General features: G+C 39.6%; 1 protein-coding gene across 1 annotated transcript in view; it reads right to left on the bottom strand.

The window, feature by feature from the left end:
• The window catches only part of LOC137624557 (uncharacterized), a 45,864-nt gene extending 32,637 nt beyond the window's left edge, over positions 1–13,227 (bottom strand). The window contains 4 exon segments of the mRNA XM_068355458.1: positions 2,407–2,521; positions 3,458–3,678; positions 7,131–7,331; positions 12,995–13,227. Coding sequence (XP_068211559.1) covers positions 2,407–2,521; positions 3,458–3,678; positions 7,131–7,331; positions 12,995–13,096 — 639 coding nt within the window. The 5' untranslated portion in view covers positions 13,097–13,227.
• Between the last annotated feature and the right edge of the window lie 3,382 nt (positions 13,228–16,609).

Below are 16,609 nucleotides of genomic sequence, written 5' to 3'. Positions count from 1 at the left end.
CGAGTGTTACCTCTTAACATGGGCAGCTCATGAGCTGCCACATGTAGTGCAGGATAACGAACAGAGCGGCCGAAGCCGTTGGCATTGCGTTCTACATCGCTGCTATCTGGGTGTTTTCTTTTAGCCTCTCTATCACGTTTCCCTTTTCCCTTCTGCTCTCAACCAAAGAGAAAAAGAGGAGAACCCCAGCATCTTCTTTCGAGGTTTCTGAGAGACTCGAAATCCTTAACTCATTAGGGAGCAAAGGAATTAGGGAGGTTGTCCTGTCTGAAACACGGGAGCGAGGGATTGACCCTGCGAGTGTATGATCGGAGATTAGTGTAGCCCTAATTGTGTGCGAACACCTGCGTAACTGGGATCTGAAGACTCTGCCATAAGAGTTAAACTCCTGATTGTTATGGGCGTAGTGTTGGATGGGCGTACGTGAACACTCCGCGTGACAAGAGTCCGAAGACTCTCTGACCTAAGAGTAACACTCTTGACGACTTGTCACGAGAACCCGAAGGTTCAGCGTGATCGTGCATGCCCTTAGAGGTTGTGTTGCGAGAACCCGAAGGTTCGGCGTGAACGTGCGTGCCCCTAGAGTTTGTGTTGCAAGAACCCAAAGGGATAGAGCAACGGGAAAACGGAAGTCTCCCTTGTCACGAGACACCGAAGAGTCAGCGACACTAAATGCACGAAAACCCGAGGTATCCGCAACTAGCTGGTGAAAATACTAAGGGATAGCGCACCGGGAAACCGAGGTTTCTTTGTCACGAGACCCCAAAGGGTCAGAGATCGAGAATTCAAAGGCGAGAGCGATCTCTGTGAAGATAGAGGGTAAAGCAAGGAGAAGCACTCTATCTGACTTTTACTAGAGTGGACAGAGACCCTCAAACTAATATGTGAAGAAGAGGGTTCGAGGTTAGGACGTGCTTTGCCCTTGGCCGCGCTCCTGGTTTCTTAGATGATCTCTCGCACGACGATGACAGCGAGGCAGAACGATGACGAGAGGGATCGTTCTTCTGAGGTTTGTGGCACGAGTGTATATAATCTCGAGGCAGGAAGTCTCGGGGAGAGATAGAAGGCAAGAAAGAGTGAGAATAATAACGTCTCTTCCTATTTCGCCTGTCTCTTCGGTGAGAATATCTAGGTGAAGGCGTAAACGGGCGTGCGGAAGATTTATCTCGCACGTCTGTGCCAGCCGTAGGGAGCGCACACGCGCGCAGGAGAAAATTCCCCATAGTGGAATCATATGGGCGCGCGGGAGAAGGCTGGTGCACCGGTAAGTGCTGGCGCGTTGATAAGCGCTGGCGTGTTGCAAAGCGCTAGCGCGTTGGTAAGCACTGGCGTTGCGGGAAAAGGCAGCATGGCCGCCTTGTCAGAAGACCTTCTAACAGTAAAAAGTTGACGCGCAGGTTTTACCTGTCGCGTAGGATGGTGTTGGGCGCGTATGCGCACGTGCAGGAGAATGTTGGCGCGCGGGAGCGCATAAGAGAGCACTGGCGCGCAGGAGAGTGCCATTGCGTAGAAGATTGGTGGCGCGCAGGCGCGTGATGGAGTTATGCTCTTGTTGGAGCGTATGCACATGTTGGCACATACACTCTTGATGCCCTATGTTAGGGTAAGAAGGAAGCGCTCTTAAGTTTGTGACGAGAGCGCTTAGTCTAGCGGCGAGACATCTCGTGAAGAGACAGAAGGCGAGGAAGAGCAAGAACGATTATGTCTCCTCCTAAGTCGCCTGTACTCCGGAGAGAACGACTGGGCAAAGGAGTGCGATCTCTCCTTTTCCTCTTCTATATCTCTCCCTCCTAGCCTCTGAAGAGGAGAGGACAATGAAGTGGAGGAGGAGGAGGGGAAGGTACTGTGAAGACCACTTCTACATACTTGGCAGGGGAACCCATCCTCCGCAGGGTAGCAGAACACCCATGACCTCCGTAACGGGGCATAGGGAAAGAGGATCCACATCCAGCGGTGACATAAAGGCGTCATGAACACTTCCTCAAAACAATGGACATCATCTACAAAGAAAAAGAAAAAGGATTAATCAAAACTCAAAAAAAAAAAAAAAAAGAAAGGCTTGTCTGCCAGCAAATAAAGCAGGAGCAGTGGTGTTACCACTGCGACGGCTAGATTTCGATTGGAGGTAAACAGCAGCTACCGACCGGCGGTCCCCCACCACTGCCAGGAGAGTAATTACCTGCCCGGTCGTTAACGACCTTGTTAAGGTTTTTCTGCCGTATTTTCCAGCTCGCGCTAGAATATCTCCTATAGTAAAGAATGAGGGTTTGTATTTAGTGTAGGAACAAAAACCAATTGCATCACATCTCCATCTACAGATAATATTTCTGATATACGAGTAACACACCATTAACATCAGTAGAAAGAAAATATAGAAAATCAATAATGCTGAGCATTTAAACTTACCTTCGTAGACTTCAACTCCTTTTCAATAACAAAATTCTTGGGCACATAACTGGTAGTGGTGAGTGTACCATGTTCATACAACTGGACTGTAGGAACTGGCTTTGGAACAGGTTCTCTGAAAGATAAATAATAAAAGATTACTAAAATGAAGAGAGAAAAAAAAAGACTGGCATAGTAATACTTCCCCATGGAATATTTAGTGAACTAAAATACCTCACATATTGTGCTCAGGATTGCAAGACATGCTGTTGCATGAACACAGCTATAAGATTCTAATGAGGGTCCTTTGTATTGCAAAGCATTGCATGGATTAGTTAGTTAGTTACTCAGAGTTGAAAGATAAAACCATATCCACCATGAACTGGTCTCCCTTGATCTCTTTTCAGCCCACAGTTTTGCATATTTTCAAACGTTACTAAAATATCGACTACTCCATTAAAATTAAGACTTGCAAGCATTTCAAAATAAGACGAGAAAAATGGCTTTGTACTTTTTTGCAAGTACAGTACAGTAATTCAGCAAAAATCTTAAATATTTAGTAGATAGATGCAATAATTATTAAACAAATCACATTAAACTAAATAAATTCCCTTTATATAACAAAGCGAGGTATAAAGTAATTGATAAATTTGTAGCATGGTAATGTAACTAGCTAAGATTCATAAGCAAAATTATTCCATAGCCCATTCTTTTAATCAACATCACCGCTCAACTGGATTTATCCTTGAGTGACAATACTTTAAAAATGCTTGGCATATTTCTCTCTCCACCTCTCATTCTAAAACACATTATACTTACGACTACTGAATGTCAAAAGACAATTTCATAATTATGGATAGTTTCTTTCAAGTCAATGTTCTGAACTACCGTATCTCAAATCCTCACAAATTTCAGTAATAGTTCTATCTCCTCCTTTTTACAATTCATTATTTGGTGTCTGTCCTCTTAGTCTTACAAAAACATGCATCAATACGGGCAAAAGACAGTACCTGTATGAAAAAAATTATTATTTTTTCTGAAGTTGAAAAACATAAGTACAATATTTTCTTACTTTTCCTTGACAAAAGCCTGAGGGGTAGGAAGCTGTGCAACTCGGCTCGCTCTTAACTTCTCTTTCCTAATGGCAGATCTCCTCATCTGATTAATTCGGTTCTTATCTTTTTCCTTTGCAACAATGCCTTCTCTCTGCTCTCTAGCGGCTTCACACCCACGTTTGACCGCTTTCTCTCTGTTGACTGCCATGTTTTCAGCCAGCAGTTCTGCTGCATCTGGCTGGAAGTAAAAATTTAAATGACCACCCTTAATTGTTATGTTAAAAATAACTGTACTGGAATAAAAGAATTCTTTTTCCAGTAATCGATAGTGAGTGGCGAATATAATACTTAAAATTTTAATAACTTATTGTATCTTAACGTAAGTGAAGATATACAGTATAAAATATTTTCTAAATTTCATTTTATACATATTCTGTTAGCCTAAGTGTTTACCTAAATTTCCATGAATGCTCTCAAAAAGAAGACACTCTTAATATACCTCTGTACATGCAGACTCCACAGTAAACCTAGTGGCAATAAAAGTACAGAAGTTGTTTTTGTGTTGCTTTACTTCACTGCTAGAGAATATAAGATGAGAATCAGTCTTATTTCTTCCTAGATTGGCTTGTACCCCCCCCCCCAAAAGAAAAAAAGATATTTCTAAAATGTATACAGTACTACATTTTTTTTTTACCACAAATCTCTCATCTCAAGGACATTTGAAAATTTTAGGATGAATCTCTAAAACTTCTAGCACATGAATCAATTCCCCAAGTTTTTGCATCTACTCCAAAACAGTAATGATAGAGTGGACCCTTAACACTTAATCACAAACACGAACAAATTTCTCAATTTCCCAAACACCCAAAGAAAAGCAGAGAGTTCATTATATACAGGATATGATTACTGGAATTTAGTCTCCAGATATTTCCTATAACACCAACTGCAGATGACCCTCCACCCAAAACATCTTAAGCCTTTCCATTGACTGCTGCCTAGAATGGAGATTATGTCTATAAATTAAACTATACTTGACCACCTCTAAGCAGTTTAATATGAGTAACCAGGTTTTCTGAGACCCAATTAGAGTGATCAGGTCATTTCCAAAATGCCTCGTGCAACAAAAGAATTGCTTGCCCATACCACTTGGTCTCACAGAATGGCCAAATAATTTGGAAAATTGTTAGTGAGGTGATGGATGAACTAGACTATAACATACTGCAAAATCCCAGATGCAGGGACCATTTATTATGGAAGACTTGATCCATCCTAGCCATTATGTTGGTCAATAAATGCTTTACTGGAGCAATTAAGGTAACCAAGAGGACTTTCTGGTCCACCATCCCCATAACATTGTCAATGGCTTCATGGTCGTTTGACAAAGACTTGGTCCCTGCTGCATTCTAAAATTAAGGGAACTCTGGTGGAATTGTCCATTATCCCACCTACAACCCTGTCAGGCATAAATGTTTCAAAGATTTAAAAAACATAAACACTTTAAGCTTTAGGAGACAGATCATAATCTCCTCTCTCAAGAACCAGTCGCCAAAAGCCATATCCAGTATGTTGGTGTTTTAGACCCCTTCAAAAGCATCAGTAATAAATGAAGTCAAAGTAAAAGAGTAAATGAGGAACAGTTATTCACAAAGTCAGGTTTGCTTGGACCTCCTCGGAAGGATGAAATGTAAAGTTATGTGGCTGGTTTTTGGAAGACCACCGTCTATTAAGTTTTACCCATAACCAAATCATCCAGCCTATCAAGAAATTTCCTTCATAAGGAAGGTCAAGAATAAGGAACAGGTGGCAGTACATGACAGTATATTCAACAACATTAAGCTCCTACAGTCAGAGTAAGAAAACAAATTGGAAGGTCCCTTTTAAACTTTTTCCATTTTACCTAAAACATTGCTGGCACAGCAGGCAATTATTTGTATATCTAAAATGGAGGCTCATGAAATAGAGGCTACCAGTCTCCTTATTTTAGCTAAGTTGGCAAGATTCTCTAGCACATTGATACTAGGCAGAATTTTACTGGGGTGTGTGAAGCACCAGTCCCACTGATAAAATATTCTAATTTTTCCATATGCAAGCAGAAAAACCTGTGATATAACCATAGGTTCCTTGCATCTAGACTTGACATCATCCATAATGCCTTCTACTACTAATGGTGTCAGAAGCTAACACAAAGTTATTGCTTCAGATTAAAGGGAAGATCTTGGTTCAGACGGTTAAGGCTACCTTTTCAATCATAAAACCTCATATTCATACCCTAGGGACATTGAAAGTCTCCATCTTCCTGAGGGAGAGCACTGATGCCAGCCAAAATGATAATCTCTGGGAGGCACAGCATGCACCTCAGTGCGCATGAAGAAGAGTAAAGTCCTTTAGAGAAGAGGATTCATTGTTATGATGATGGAGATTATGATTTTCTTGGTCTCAAGAAGGGGCTAAATCCTATTGAAGGTCATCTACAATTTTAAAAAAGCTGGAAAAAGGGATCACTTTAATCTTACAGTCTTGATGAAGCCCTCAAAATGGCTGAAATAGAGGGTGCCATGAAAGACTCAAGATTTACACAAAGTGCCCCTTATTCGAAACACTAGAAATCTCAATGACAGCTCTTAATCCCATACAAAAACCATTAGCATCTAAAGTGAGCTCAGGATCTTGCAATCACATGTTGAATGGGAGTTTTTCTCTAAGCTACACAAAATCCTGTGGTGCTACTACCTAATCAAATAATCTACGATTATTAGAGTTCCCAAACAGGGTCCTGCGACCATTTTTCCAGGACCAAGGTTTGAAGGTTGATTTTAGTCCATTTGAAGGTCCTGATTAAAATGAACTGGGGTGAACCTCATGAAAATGTGGGCTAACTCGGCTAGAGGCAAAAATTCAAAATGGCTGCCGTGCAGCTCCCTGAAAGTATATTCCAAATAAAGAGCGAAAGGGTTTGTGTTTAGTGTCGGAACAAAAAATGAAACTTATCTCCCGGTGTTATCTATAAGAACCCTTACCATACTACTAAATCACAACAGATGCACTGTGCACTGCTATGAGAAGCGGAATCCTTAAACTGCATAAAATTTCTGCTTTTAGTGATTGAAAAAAAAAGATGCAAAACTAATTTCCAAACTCTAAGCTAACAGAGCAATATTCTTAACGGTCGTCTATCTTAAATAGCAACAAAACTAAAAGAGAACAGCTTGAATTTGCATCATTTTACAATATGACATACAGTACTAATCCCATAAGTGAAGGAGACCTATAACCAAGACTAAAAGCAAAGGAGAGTTACTGATAGGGGATAATCACATAGATTAATGACCTGTTAACCCTTTTACCCCCAGGCTATTTGGAAATTTCCAACCCTTAACCCCCAAGGGGTTATTTTTTTCCCAGCACATTTTGCAGTATATTTTTTTAAAATTGCTCTACTTAATTTTTGTCATAGAGAGGTCAGGTTGGTCTCATTCTCTTGGAAAATGCCTGAATTTTCTCAAAAAATTATCAAAAATATGAAAAAAAAATTTTTTATAGCATTTTTTTGCAAGGACGTACCGGTACGTCCATGGGGGTAAAGGGATGGCTTCTGCGAAACGTACCAGTACGTCCTTTGGGGGTAAAAGGGTTAAAATAAGATATGATACTTCAATGTCAGGAAAAATTATAAAAATTTTGATGAACTACCTGTTCCTTTGCATTATTATGAGCCTTCCCAAATGCTTCAAAGCATTCTTCATATTCCCTTTGTAACTGCTGAACCTCATTCTCTTTATCTTCTTGCCACTTCTCAAGAAGTTCCGTTTGTAAATTCTGGATCACTGCCTCTTTCCTTCGTTGAACAGCGCCACGAACGCGGCTGGCTTCAAACCTTGCTTGTTCTCGCACCTGGCAAAAAAAAAAATTATTAAACACAATCCATGGCATGTAAAGTAAAGCATCCCATAATTTCAATTTTTACTAATTGGTTTTCTTTTCAGCAATGTACTGTACAATATTGAACAACTTTATTTCCTCATAAACCCATCACTCATTTACAGCCAGCAGTTGTAGTTTTAATGTCTTAGACAGAGCAGTCATTTCTCGAGCAGAGAGATGAATAAAGCCACTATACATGCACAACCTATAGCAGTTGGTCTAGACACCACCAAATCATTGGGATGGTATCAACAAAGTTAGAGCATCATAAGGATTGTCCATACATGATGTTGAATCCTCCTTTAGTTACACCTCTTTTCTTTTATTATTATCATTACTAGCCAAGCTACAACCCTAGTTGGAAAAGCAAGATGCTATAAGCCCAAGGGCTCCAACAGGGAAAAATAGCCCAGTGAGGAAAGGAAATAAGGAAATAAATAAATGATGAGAATAAATTAACAATATATCATTCTAAAAACAGTAACAGCGTCAAAACAGATATGTCCTATATAAACTATTAACGTCAAAAACAGATACAGTATGTCATATATAAACGATAAAAAGACTCATGTCAGCCTAGTCAACATAAAATCATTTGCTCTAACTTTGAACTTTTGAAGTTCTACTGATTCAACTACCCGATTAGGAAGATCATCCCACAACTTGGTAACAGCTGGAATAAAACTTCTAGAATACCGTGTAGTATTGAGCCTCATGATGGAGAAGGCCTGGCTATTAGAATTAACATGAACTGAATAGTATGATATATTACAAAATCCAATTAATATCCTCTAGCCTTGGATAGTGCCACAGATTCTGTACCATGGCATTCTATTGTATTGGGTTAAGTTCTTTGCTTGAGGGTACCCTCGGGCACACTTTCACCACTTGATGTCACTATTCCAGCAATAGCGGAGTTCCTCGTGCATTTGTGGGAGGAAATGCGCCTCTCAGTTTCAGCAGTGAAAGGCTATCGCTCAGCCTTGAAGCTCACCTTCAAACCGAAAGGAATGGACATCTCATTGCTACAACTTTTCTTACTCATATGGAGTTACAAACCTCCACCTTGGAACGTGGTTCGAGTTCTTTAGTCTCTAAAGAGGCCTCCATATGAACATTTTGCCAGGCAACAGATCGCCACCTTACTTGGAATACGGTGTTCCTACTTGCCTTGGCTTTGGCCAAATACTGTATGTCAGTGAACTTTGTGGTCTCGATTATGAAAATGCCCATTCACGGGGATGAGGAGTGGTAACATTCAGCTTCATCCCCGAGTTTGTTGCCAAGACTCAGAATCCAGGGGTTTCGGATCCTAGATTAGATTCCTTTCAGATAACAAGTCTCCGCTCCGTAACTGACGATCCAGATCATCCATTACTACTGTATACCCAGTAAGGAGTTTGAGGCTCTACATCAAAAGAACAGCTTATCTCAAGAGTCCCTTCGCTCTACGTCAGCAACGGAAAAACAAAAACAGGATCACCAAGAACACCATCTCAGGAAGAATTCGCAGAGACATCGATCACGCTCAGAATCCAGATCCTCCTCCAACACATCAAACTAGAGCTCCCGATGTCAGGGGCATACCTACGGCCCTAGCCTTCAAAAGAAACTACTCTGTGACACAGGTTTTATAAGCAGGGGTGTGGAAGCGTCAGACAACTTTCACAGCCAATTACCTATGAAGACCTGACCCACAAGAGACTCGATACATTCTCTATCGGTCCTATGGTGGCTACACAACAGCTGGTTTAGTACCTCAGGCTCCTAAATGAACAAGTAGCAGAAGGTTGAGGGTACTGTTACCCAGTTTTAGTCTGTGTGAATGAAAAGGAATGACTGGTTCTTTTCTTCATCCTCCCTACTCTTGGGGAAAGCAGCATCACGGGCTCTCTGCAGAAGCTGGCCTCAACCACTGCAGGTAAACCATAGCTCCATTGTGTATTTAGTACTGTATTGGGTCAATACTGTTACGTCCCCATACCCTAGCGAGGGGGTATCGGGAAGGTCTTGGTCAACTCAGTTATTTCCTATGGGTTGTGGTGACCGATGTGGTAACGTCCCTAACTGGTGAGTGCCAGACTGGAGTTCGAGTTCCACTCAAACTCATATGGTCAATCTCTAGGGCATTGTTCTACTCGATAGGGAAATGTCACTGTCCCTTGCCACTACCATTCATGAGCAGCATTTAAACCTTTTAAACTTTGAATAACTTATACCTTGACAGTCACATTGCTAGTAACTCAACACAGCTTGCGTAGCAAAGTTTAGCGAGGCGTTAGGGTCTCCTTGTTTTTGTAGTAACCTACATAAAAAATGAAACCCCGGGTAAAGCCAAAAAACCAGATTGGCAGGGATATCCACCCTCCTAACGGGTGATTAACCCCCATAAATAGCATAGGTTTGTATTCCAGTTACGGAACAAATGACAAATCTGGAAATAATTTGTATCTTTCCTAACAATACAACCCTTTAGCTATCTATACAAACTTACCAGCCAACCCTGTCCCCCGGAAGTCCTACCTCCAAGCAAAGTGAAGCAGTCATAAGTGCGTGAGTGAGAAGGGTATCTAGTTACCCCTCTGCACCCAGTAACTAGCGGAATAGGTAGTTAACCCTCGCTAAATTTTAATGGCTCGTCCTTTCAGTTTCACTGAAAGTAATACCCCCCTACAAATAGCTAAGGGATTGTATTGTTAGGAAAAATAACAATGATTTTCAAATTCATCATATCACTGATATTCACAGGGTGAAGAAAAGGAACACCACTTGCCATGGCAGTTTGGGAATAACGGACGTGGATCTGCCTTAGCTCAGCTCACGAAAGTTCCACATGGGTGCCCTTCAAGGCCGGGACAGGTTTGCATACAACTCGAAAAAACACTCGTATCACTGATACGTTCAGTACACCGAAAGAAAATGGCATTATCAAGCACAACATTGTAGCGTGAGAGAGGCATCCGGGACAATGACAAGAAGGAAAAAAGACCAACCCTCAGCATGCTCACCTGTGCTCACCCAACAAAGTGGTACAGCTGGTAACCAAACATAGTTTCCAGATACACACATTTTCTTTTCTGGTCTTAGCAAAACAAATTACGAATAAACGCCAGATAAATAACGAAGGGTTTGTTTCGGCATAGGAACATAGTATTTTTGAAGAATTCTATTGGATTATGTTAGTTCTAATCTTCTAAGGTAAATCTATGATACTTTGATTTCTAACGAAATAAATGAATCCTATATTTTTCTTACTCTTTGTCTAATTTCCTATCCATTTATGACCATGAATATTGGGGCAAGCCACCCATTCGAGTTTCACTACAACCCTCTACATAAAATCAATAATGGGGGATCCCAGTGGGAAACTAGGTTTTTTGGGGGAGGGAAAACACCAAAAATGAATAATTTGGAGCAACATTGATGGTTATAAATTCATAATAAATGCAAGATAACTAGTTGGATATATACAGCATATGGTTCATGTAAGTGGCGTGAAAGTAAAAAAAATCATAATTACCTATAGGCCTAATCTATATCATGTCCCTCAAATAGTCGGTGCTCTTCCAATACGTGATCTACCAAAAGTCTGCGATCTACCAATCTATAACAGCGATTTACTATTTATGGCATGTGATCTACGAGTAGATCGTGTGGAGCAAAAACCATTAGAAGTTTTAAAAACTATCCCCGAAATAGAAACCAACGGGACCCGAAAGCAGTGATGTTTATTGTCCTTTGCAATCAAAGAGAGCCACGGAAGAGTAAAAAACAGCTCGGTAGATCACATATTGGAATGAAAACAACTTGGTAGATCACATATTGGAAGATCACCAAATAGTCTTTGCTACGACATGGTTCGTTTCACTCGCAATTAAATACTGTATCACCATATCTCATTGCACCTCTGTTCTGGATAGCAGTACATGGTTGCACTGCGCACACCAATCATGAACAGAGAAGGTTTTACATATAATCAATTATTGAAATAAATGAAATTACACAATTTTGAAATAGATTGAACTACAGTAACTTATGGGAGATGTCTTCTTATGATGATATTCATGCTGGAACTGAAGCGAGGTGGAAAAATGGTTGTTGAAAAATATCTGGGAACCTATGCGAAAATATGGGGACATTCTTAATTGGTTTAAAAAGCCCATAAATGATTACATCATAAAAATGACAGAACAACTGCCAAAGTAAATGCAAAGAACACACATGCAGTAACATTAAATCATAATATTTTGTAAGTCATGAAAATAGCTTCATATATATCAGACCAAGGTAAACTATATAAAACTATATTTTCCATTGAGAAAATTTAATGGACATGTGTTAATACTTATACATATTATAGTTGTTCTTCTGTATATGTTTTGCTGAAAAACAGACAATTTTTGTAGTACAGAGGCCATGTCTTATGAAGGACTACAATATGGTTAGTAAATTTCCATTTTCCATTCATGCTAGAGGAACTGGCCGCTGATATACAAAGGCTCCAAACTATTACCCAGCCTCCTATAAACGCTGCACAATTTGCAACATAAACTATTCAAAGTTGGTAACCTTGTAACCTCTCAGTCTAAAGACTATGTACAGTACACCAGTCCTATGCAAAATGCTTAGCTTTGCCTAACCAAGAAAACTGTTAGTTTCCAAAGTATATCATACTAGTACAATACTATATATATATATATATATATATATATATATATATATATATATATATATACATATAAAATTTATATATAGTATTGTGCTGTACACAAGAACTACTAACCTAAACTTACCCACCTAACCTAAAACGTGTTGGAGCCTTTGTAGGGTGACGGCCAGATCACGTAGAAAACGGCAATATTCTGAACTGTGGCCGTCATTTTGAAAACGATTTTGGCGGGAGAAGCTAACTTAGAAAACCCACCTAACCTATGCTAAAAGCCGTATCCTTACCCAGGGGGGCTTCGCCCTCCCCCCCCGGACCCCCCCTTACACAATAGTTTCCTTACCTACGAGTACGACGGGAGAAACTAACTTAAAAAAACCACCTAACCTATGCTAAAAGCCGTGTCCTTACCCAGGGGGGCTGCGCCCCCCCGGATCCCCCCTTACACAACATATTTAAGATCCGTAGACCATTTCCAAACGTTTTTATTCTATACAAGATAACAGTCGGAGCAATAATAGCAAATTAGGACGCTTGGCCGTAGCGTTACAAACTACCCAACGTGTCCTTACCTACTTACCTAGCGGGGAAGGGGGGGGCTAACGTCCGCTGTGACCCTCCATTACAATGATGTATTCTAAGCCGGCCTTCATCACACTTTCAGGTGGCTGTTATTATACATATTTCCCGATGATTCAAGAAATTGAGCCTTTGTATATCAGCGGCCAGTTCCTCATGCGTTGATTAAAAATGGACCTAACTTTCCCCCCTAACCTAACCTACAAGCCGTGTCCTTACCTACATACCTAACGCAGGGGGGGGGGGAGATTTCAGGCCCCTGCGACCCCCTTTACACTGCCGTATTCAAAGTTAGCCATAATACATATGGGTGGCCGCTATCATATATACACCTCCAAGTTTTCAGAAATGTTTCTAGCTCGGTTAAAACATGGGATAGCATACTCACCTGTTGCAATCTGAATATCCTCCATTTCTGTCTCTCTTCCCTCAATGCCTTTTCTAACTCATTGGCACTCAAACGTAATGAGCTTGGTGGTCTATTTGCCATGGTTTACCTAAAACTCGACATTTCGTTAATCTGTCCAACTTTAGGAAAGTTTAGATACGATAACTATTCAGTGGTATAGTATTCTCGTACTTTAAATCCCGAGAGGAGTTAGATGATTGGTGTTTATTTTGATTTTTGAAGTTTCCTCCAGCGTTCTTCTTCTGCCAAACTAAACTTGCGACTATGGAGTGACCTTTAACCGTATTTGCCATGTAAGAACCACTGCATAGAATGGTTAAACTGGTCTCCTTGGTTGGTCTTTTTAGTTATTAGACGATCTTGCAGTGAAGTAGTCCAATTAATTACTGAAATAATGGTATTATTGTAGTGTATTACAGGGCAATGTAACCTAGTAAAAAAAAACTTTTTTTCTTATAGAAAAAAATTACGCCCTCTTCGAAAACTTTTACTCGTGCCAAACCTGTAATATTTTGAGTGCTTGTAGTATGGATAATGTAAGGTCAGGCATAAAACTATATTAGTTAGGTCAGATTAGGTAAGGTAAGTTAGGATTAACATAGTTAAGACGTTTTTACTTTAATTCTTGAACTATGGAGTGACCTTTAACCGTATTTGCCATGTAAGAACCAACGCATGGAATGGTTAAGCTGGTCTCCTTGGTTGGTCTCTTTAGTTATTAGATGATCTTGCAGTCCAGTAGTCCAATTGATTATTGAAATAATCCAGAAACTTTAGCAGCAAGATACAGTTTTGCTGAATACTATGTAACAATTGCTGCATGAAACCATAGATTAATCTATGATGAAACTCTTCAATTGCTCTACTGGACATTTTACGAGGTGAACCAGCTGATTATTAAAGTAATTAGGAATTTTTCGTAATTGAAAATTGGCCGTAATATTTACAATCTCACGAAAAAAATTGAATTATTGGCTGAAGCTGTGATAAAGATGTCTGCCGCCTAAAATTTTCATTGAATAGGGACAGTGTATTTTAGTTCCTACAACCGAAATGGGCAGTGTTTATCAGAGAAAGGAATTTAAAAAGGCGTGTTTAAGAAAATAAGATAATTTCTGCAATGGTACCAAATGGGGATGCGATCATTTTTCAAAACTTGATTTAGTAGAGAATTACACTTTTTTTTATTCATGCACGTGCAATGTCGACATGCATTAAATTTTGTTCTCTTTACTTTGAATGGTTGTTTTCCTAGACCCACAACACACCGAAAAGTCTTACTTACTGCGGGCCCAACGATATTTATTCATCATAACACCCTTTAAATATTTAGATTACCATATATCAAATGATGAAGTCATCATGATTATTAAGGGAACTAAGAAACAAATTGTCCGATTGATCTGATGTAATATCGGAAAATATGAAAATTTTTCTAGGGAGGGCGGGGTCTGGGGGAGCCTATAGGCATATTTGCTGAGTCATCAACAGCCATTGCCTGGCCCTCAATGGTCATGGCTTAGGTGAAGATCATAAGTATATATGGTCAATCTCTAGGGCAATGTCTTGTTAACTAGGACATTGTCACTGTCCCTTGCCTCTGCAATTCATGATGGCCCTTTAAATAAAGTGCCAAGAGTTACTTTAAATGATTTTAAGAGGAGGTGACTTGATTTCCATATCCTCGTTTTCATCTTATATCTCCTTTAGAATTCTCGAAGCAACGTGGGGCCCATTTATACTATATCCCATTTTCGAGAACCCTTTATTCCCTATTTGTTATATATGACATATCTGTTTTTGACGTTGTTAATAGTTTATATAGGACATATCTGTTTTGACGCTGTTACTGTTTTTAGAATGATATATTGTTAATTTATTCTCATCACTTATTTATTTCCTTATTTCCTTTCCTCACCGGACTATTTTTCCCTGTTGGAGCCCTTGGGCTTATAGCTTCTTGCTTTTCCAACTAGGGTTGTAGCTTGGCTAGTAATAATAATAATAATAATAATAATAATAATAATATGGAAAGTCCCATGCACCTCAACAACAAAGGAGAAAGCTGAATGTAAATAATAGTAACAAGGCATTGTTATTATTATTATTATTATTATTATTATTATTATTATTATTATTATTATTATTATTATATAAACTACAACCTAAGCTTGAAAGCAGGATGCTACAAGCCAAAGGGCTCCAACGGAGAAAAATAGCCTAGTGAGGAAAGGAAATCAGGAAACAAATGAACTATACGAAAAATAATGAATACAGAATATAAAGCATCTTAAGATCAGCAACAACGTTAAAAAGGAAATTGTATAAAAAACTATGAAGAGAGACTTATGTCAGCCTGTTCAACATGAAAACATTCACTGCAAGTTTGAACTGCCCGTCTAGGAAGATAATTCCACAATCTGGTCAAAGCTAGAATAAAACTTCTAAAATACTCTGTAGCGCTGAGCCTTATGATGGAGAAAGAAAGACTGGTGAAAGTGACTGAACACCCAGAACTACGTACACGATGGTACAGTCTTGGAAGATCCAAATACAGGTAGTAGGTTGGCCAGGGCACCAAACCCCCGTTGAGATACTACCGCTAGAGAGTTATGTGGTCCTTTAACTGGCCAGACAGTACTATATTGGATCCTTCTCTCTGGTTACGGTTCACTTTCCCTTTGCCTACACATACACTGAATAGTATGGACTATTCTTTACAGATTCTCCTCTGTCCTCATACACCAGACAAAACTGACATTACCAAAGAGGTCTTCACTCAAGGGGTTAACTACTGCAGTGTAATTGCTCAGTGGCTACTTTCCTCTTGGTAAGGGTAGAAGAGACTCTTTAGCTGTGGTAAGCAGCTCTTCTAGGAGAAGGACACTCCAAAATCAAACCATTGTTCACTAGTCTTGGATAGTGCCACAGCCTCTGTACCATGGTCTTCCAGTCTCTTGGGTTAGAGTTCTCTTACTTGAGGGCACACTCGGGCACACTATTCTATCTAATTTTTCTTCCTGTTGTTTTGTTAAAGTTTTTATAGTTTATATAGGAAATATTTATTTTGATGTCACTGTGCTTAGAATATTTTATTCTTCCTTGTTTCCTTTCCTCACTGGGCTATTTTCCCTGTTTAGGGCCCCTGGGCTTATAGCATCTTGCTTTTCCAACTAGGGTTGTAGCTTAGCAAATAATAATAATAAAATGTAAAGGATGGTAGGATTTATGAAAAAAATCTGATGCAACATGCACAGAGAACTAACTGAACGATGGGGCAGGATATTAATATTCAGATCAATCATAAGAAGTTTAATGGACAAAGTTCTTGTCCAACAAATTAAGATGAGAATCAGCAGCTGAAGATCAGACAGGAAAACAACACCCGAAACGAAGTAGAATGAAAGAATAAAAACATATCTTCAAAATAAATTAATCACCGAAAATCTTTAAGGAGTTCCCCAATAAGCCCATTTTATGTGCAGATGGAGGAGTATGGAATCATGAATGCTTATGCAGACAGTGGAGTGATAGAAAAAAATGGGAGGAGAGGAGAAATAAGAAAGGTAAAAGGACATATGCAAAAGAGTGGCA

The sequence above is a fragment of the Palaemon carinicauda genome, chromosome 31, assembly GCF_036898095.1.
Source record: "Palaemon carinicauda isolate YSFRI2023 chromosome 31, ASM3689809v2, whole genome shotgun sequence".
NCBI lineage: Eukaryota > Metazoa > Arthropoda > Malacostraca > Decapoda > Palaemonidae > Palaemon > Palaemon carinicauda.
This window is presented reverse-complemented; position numbering and strand designations above follow the sequence as displayed.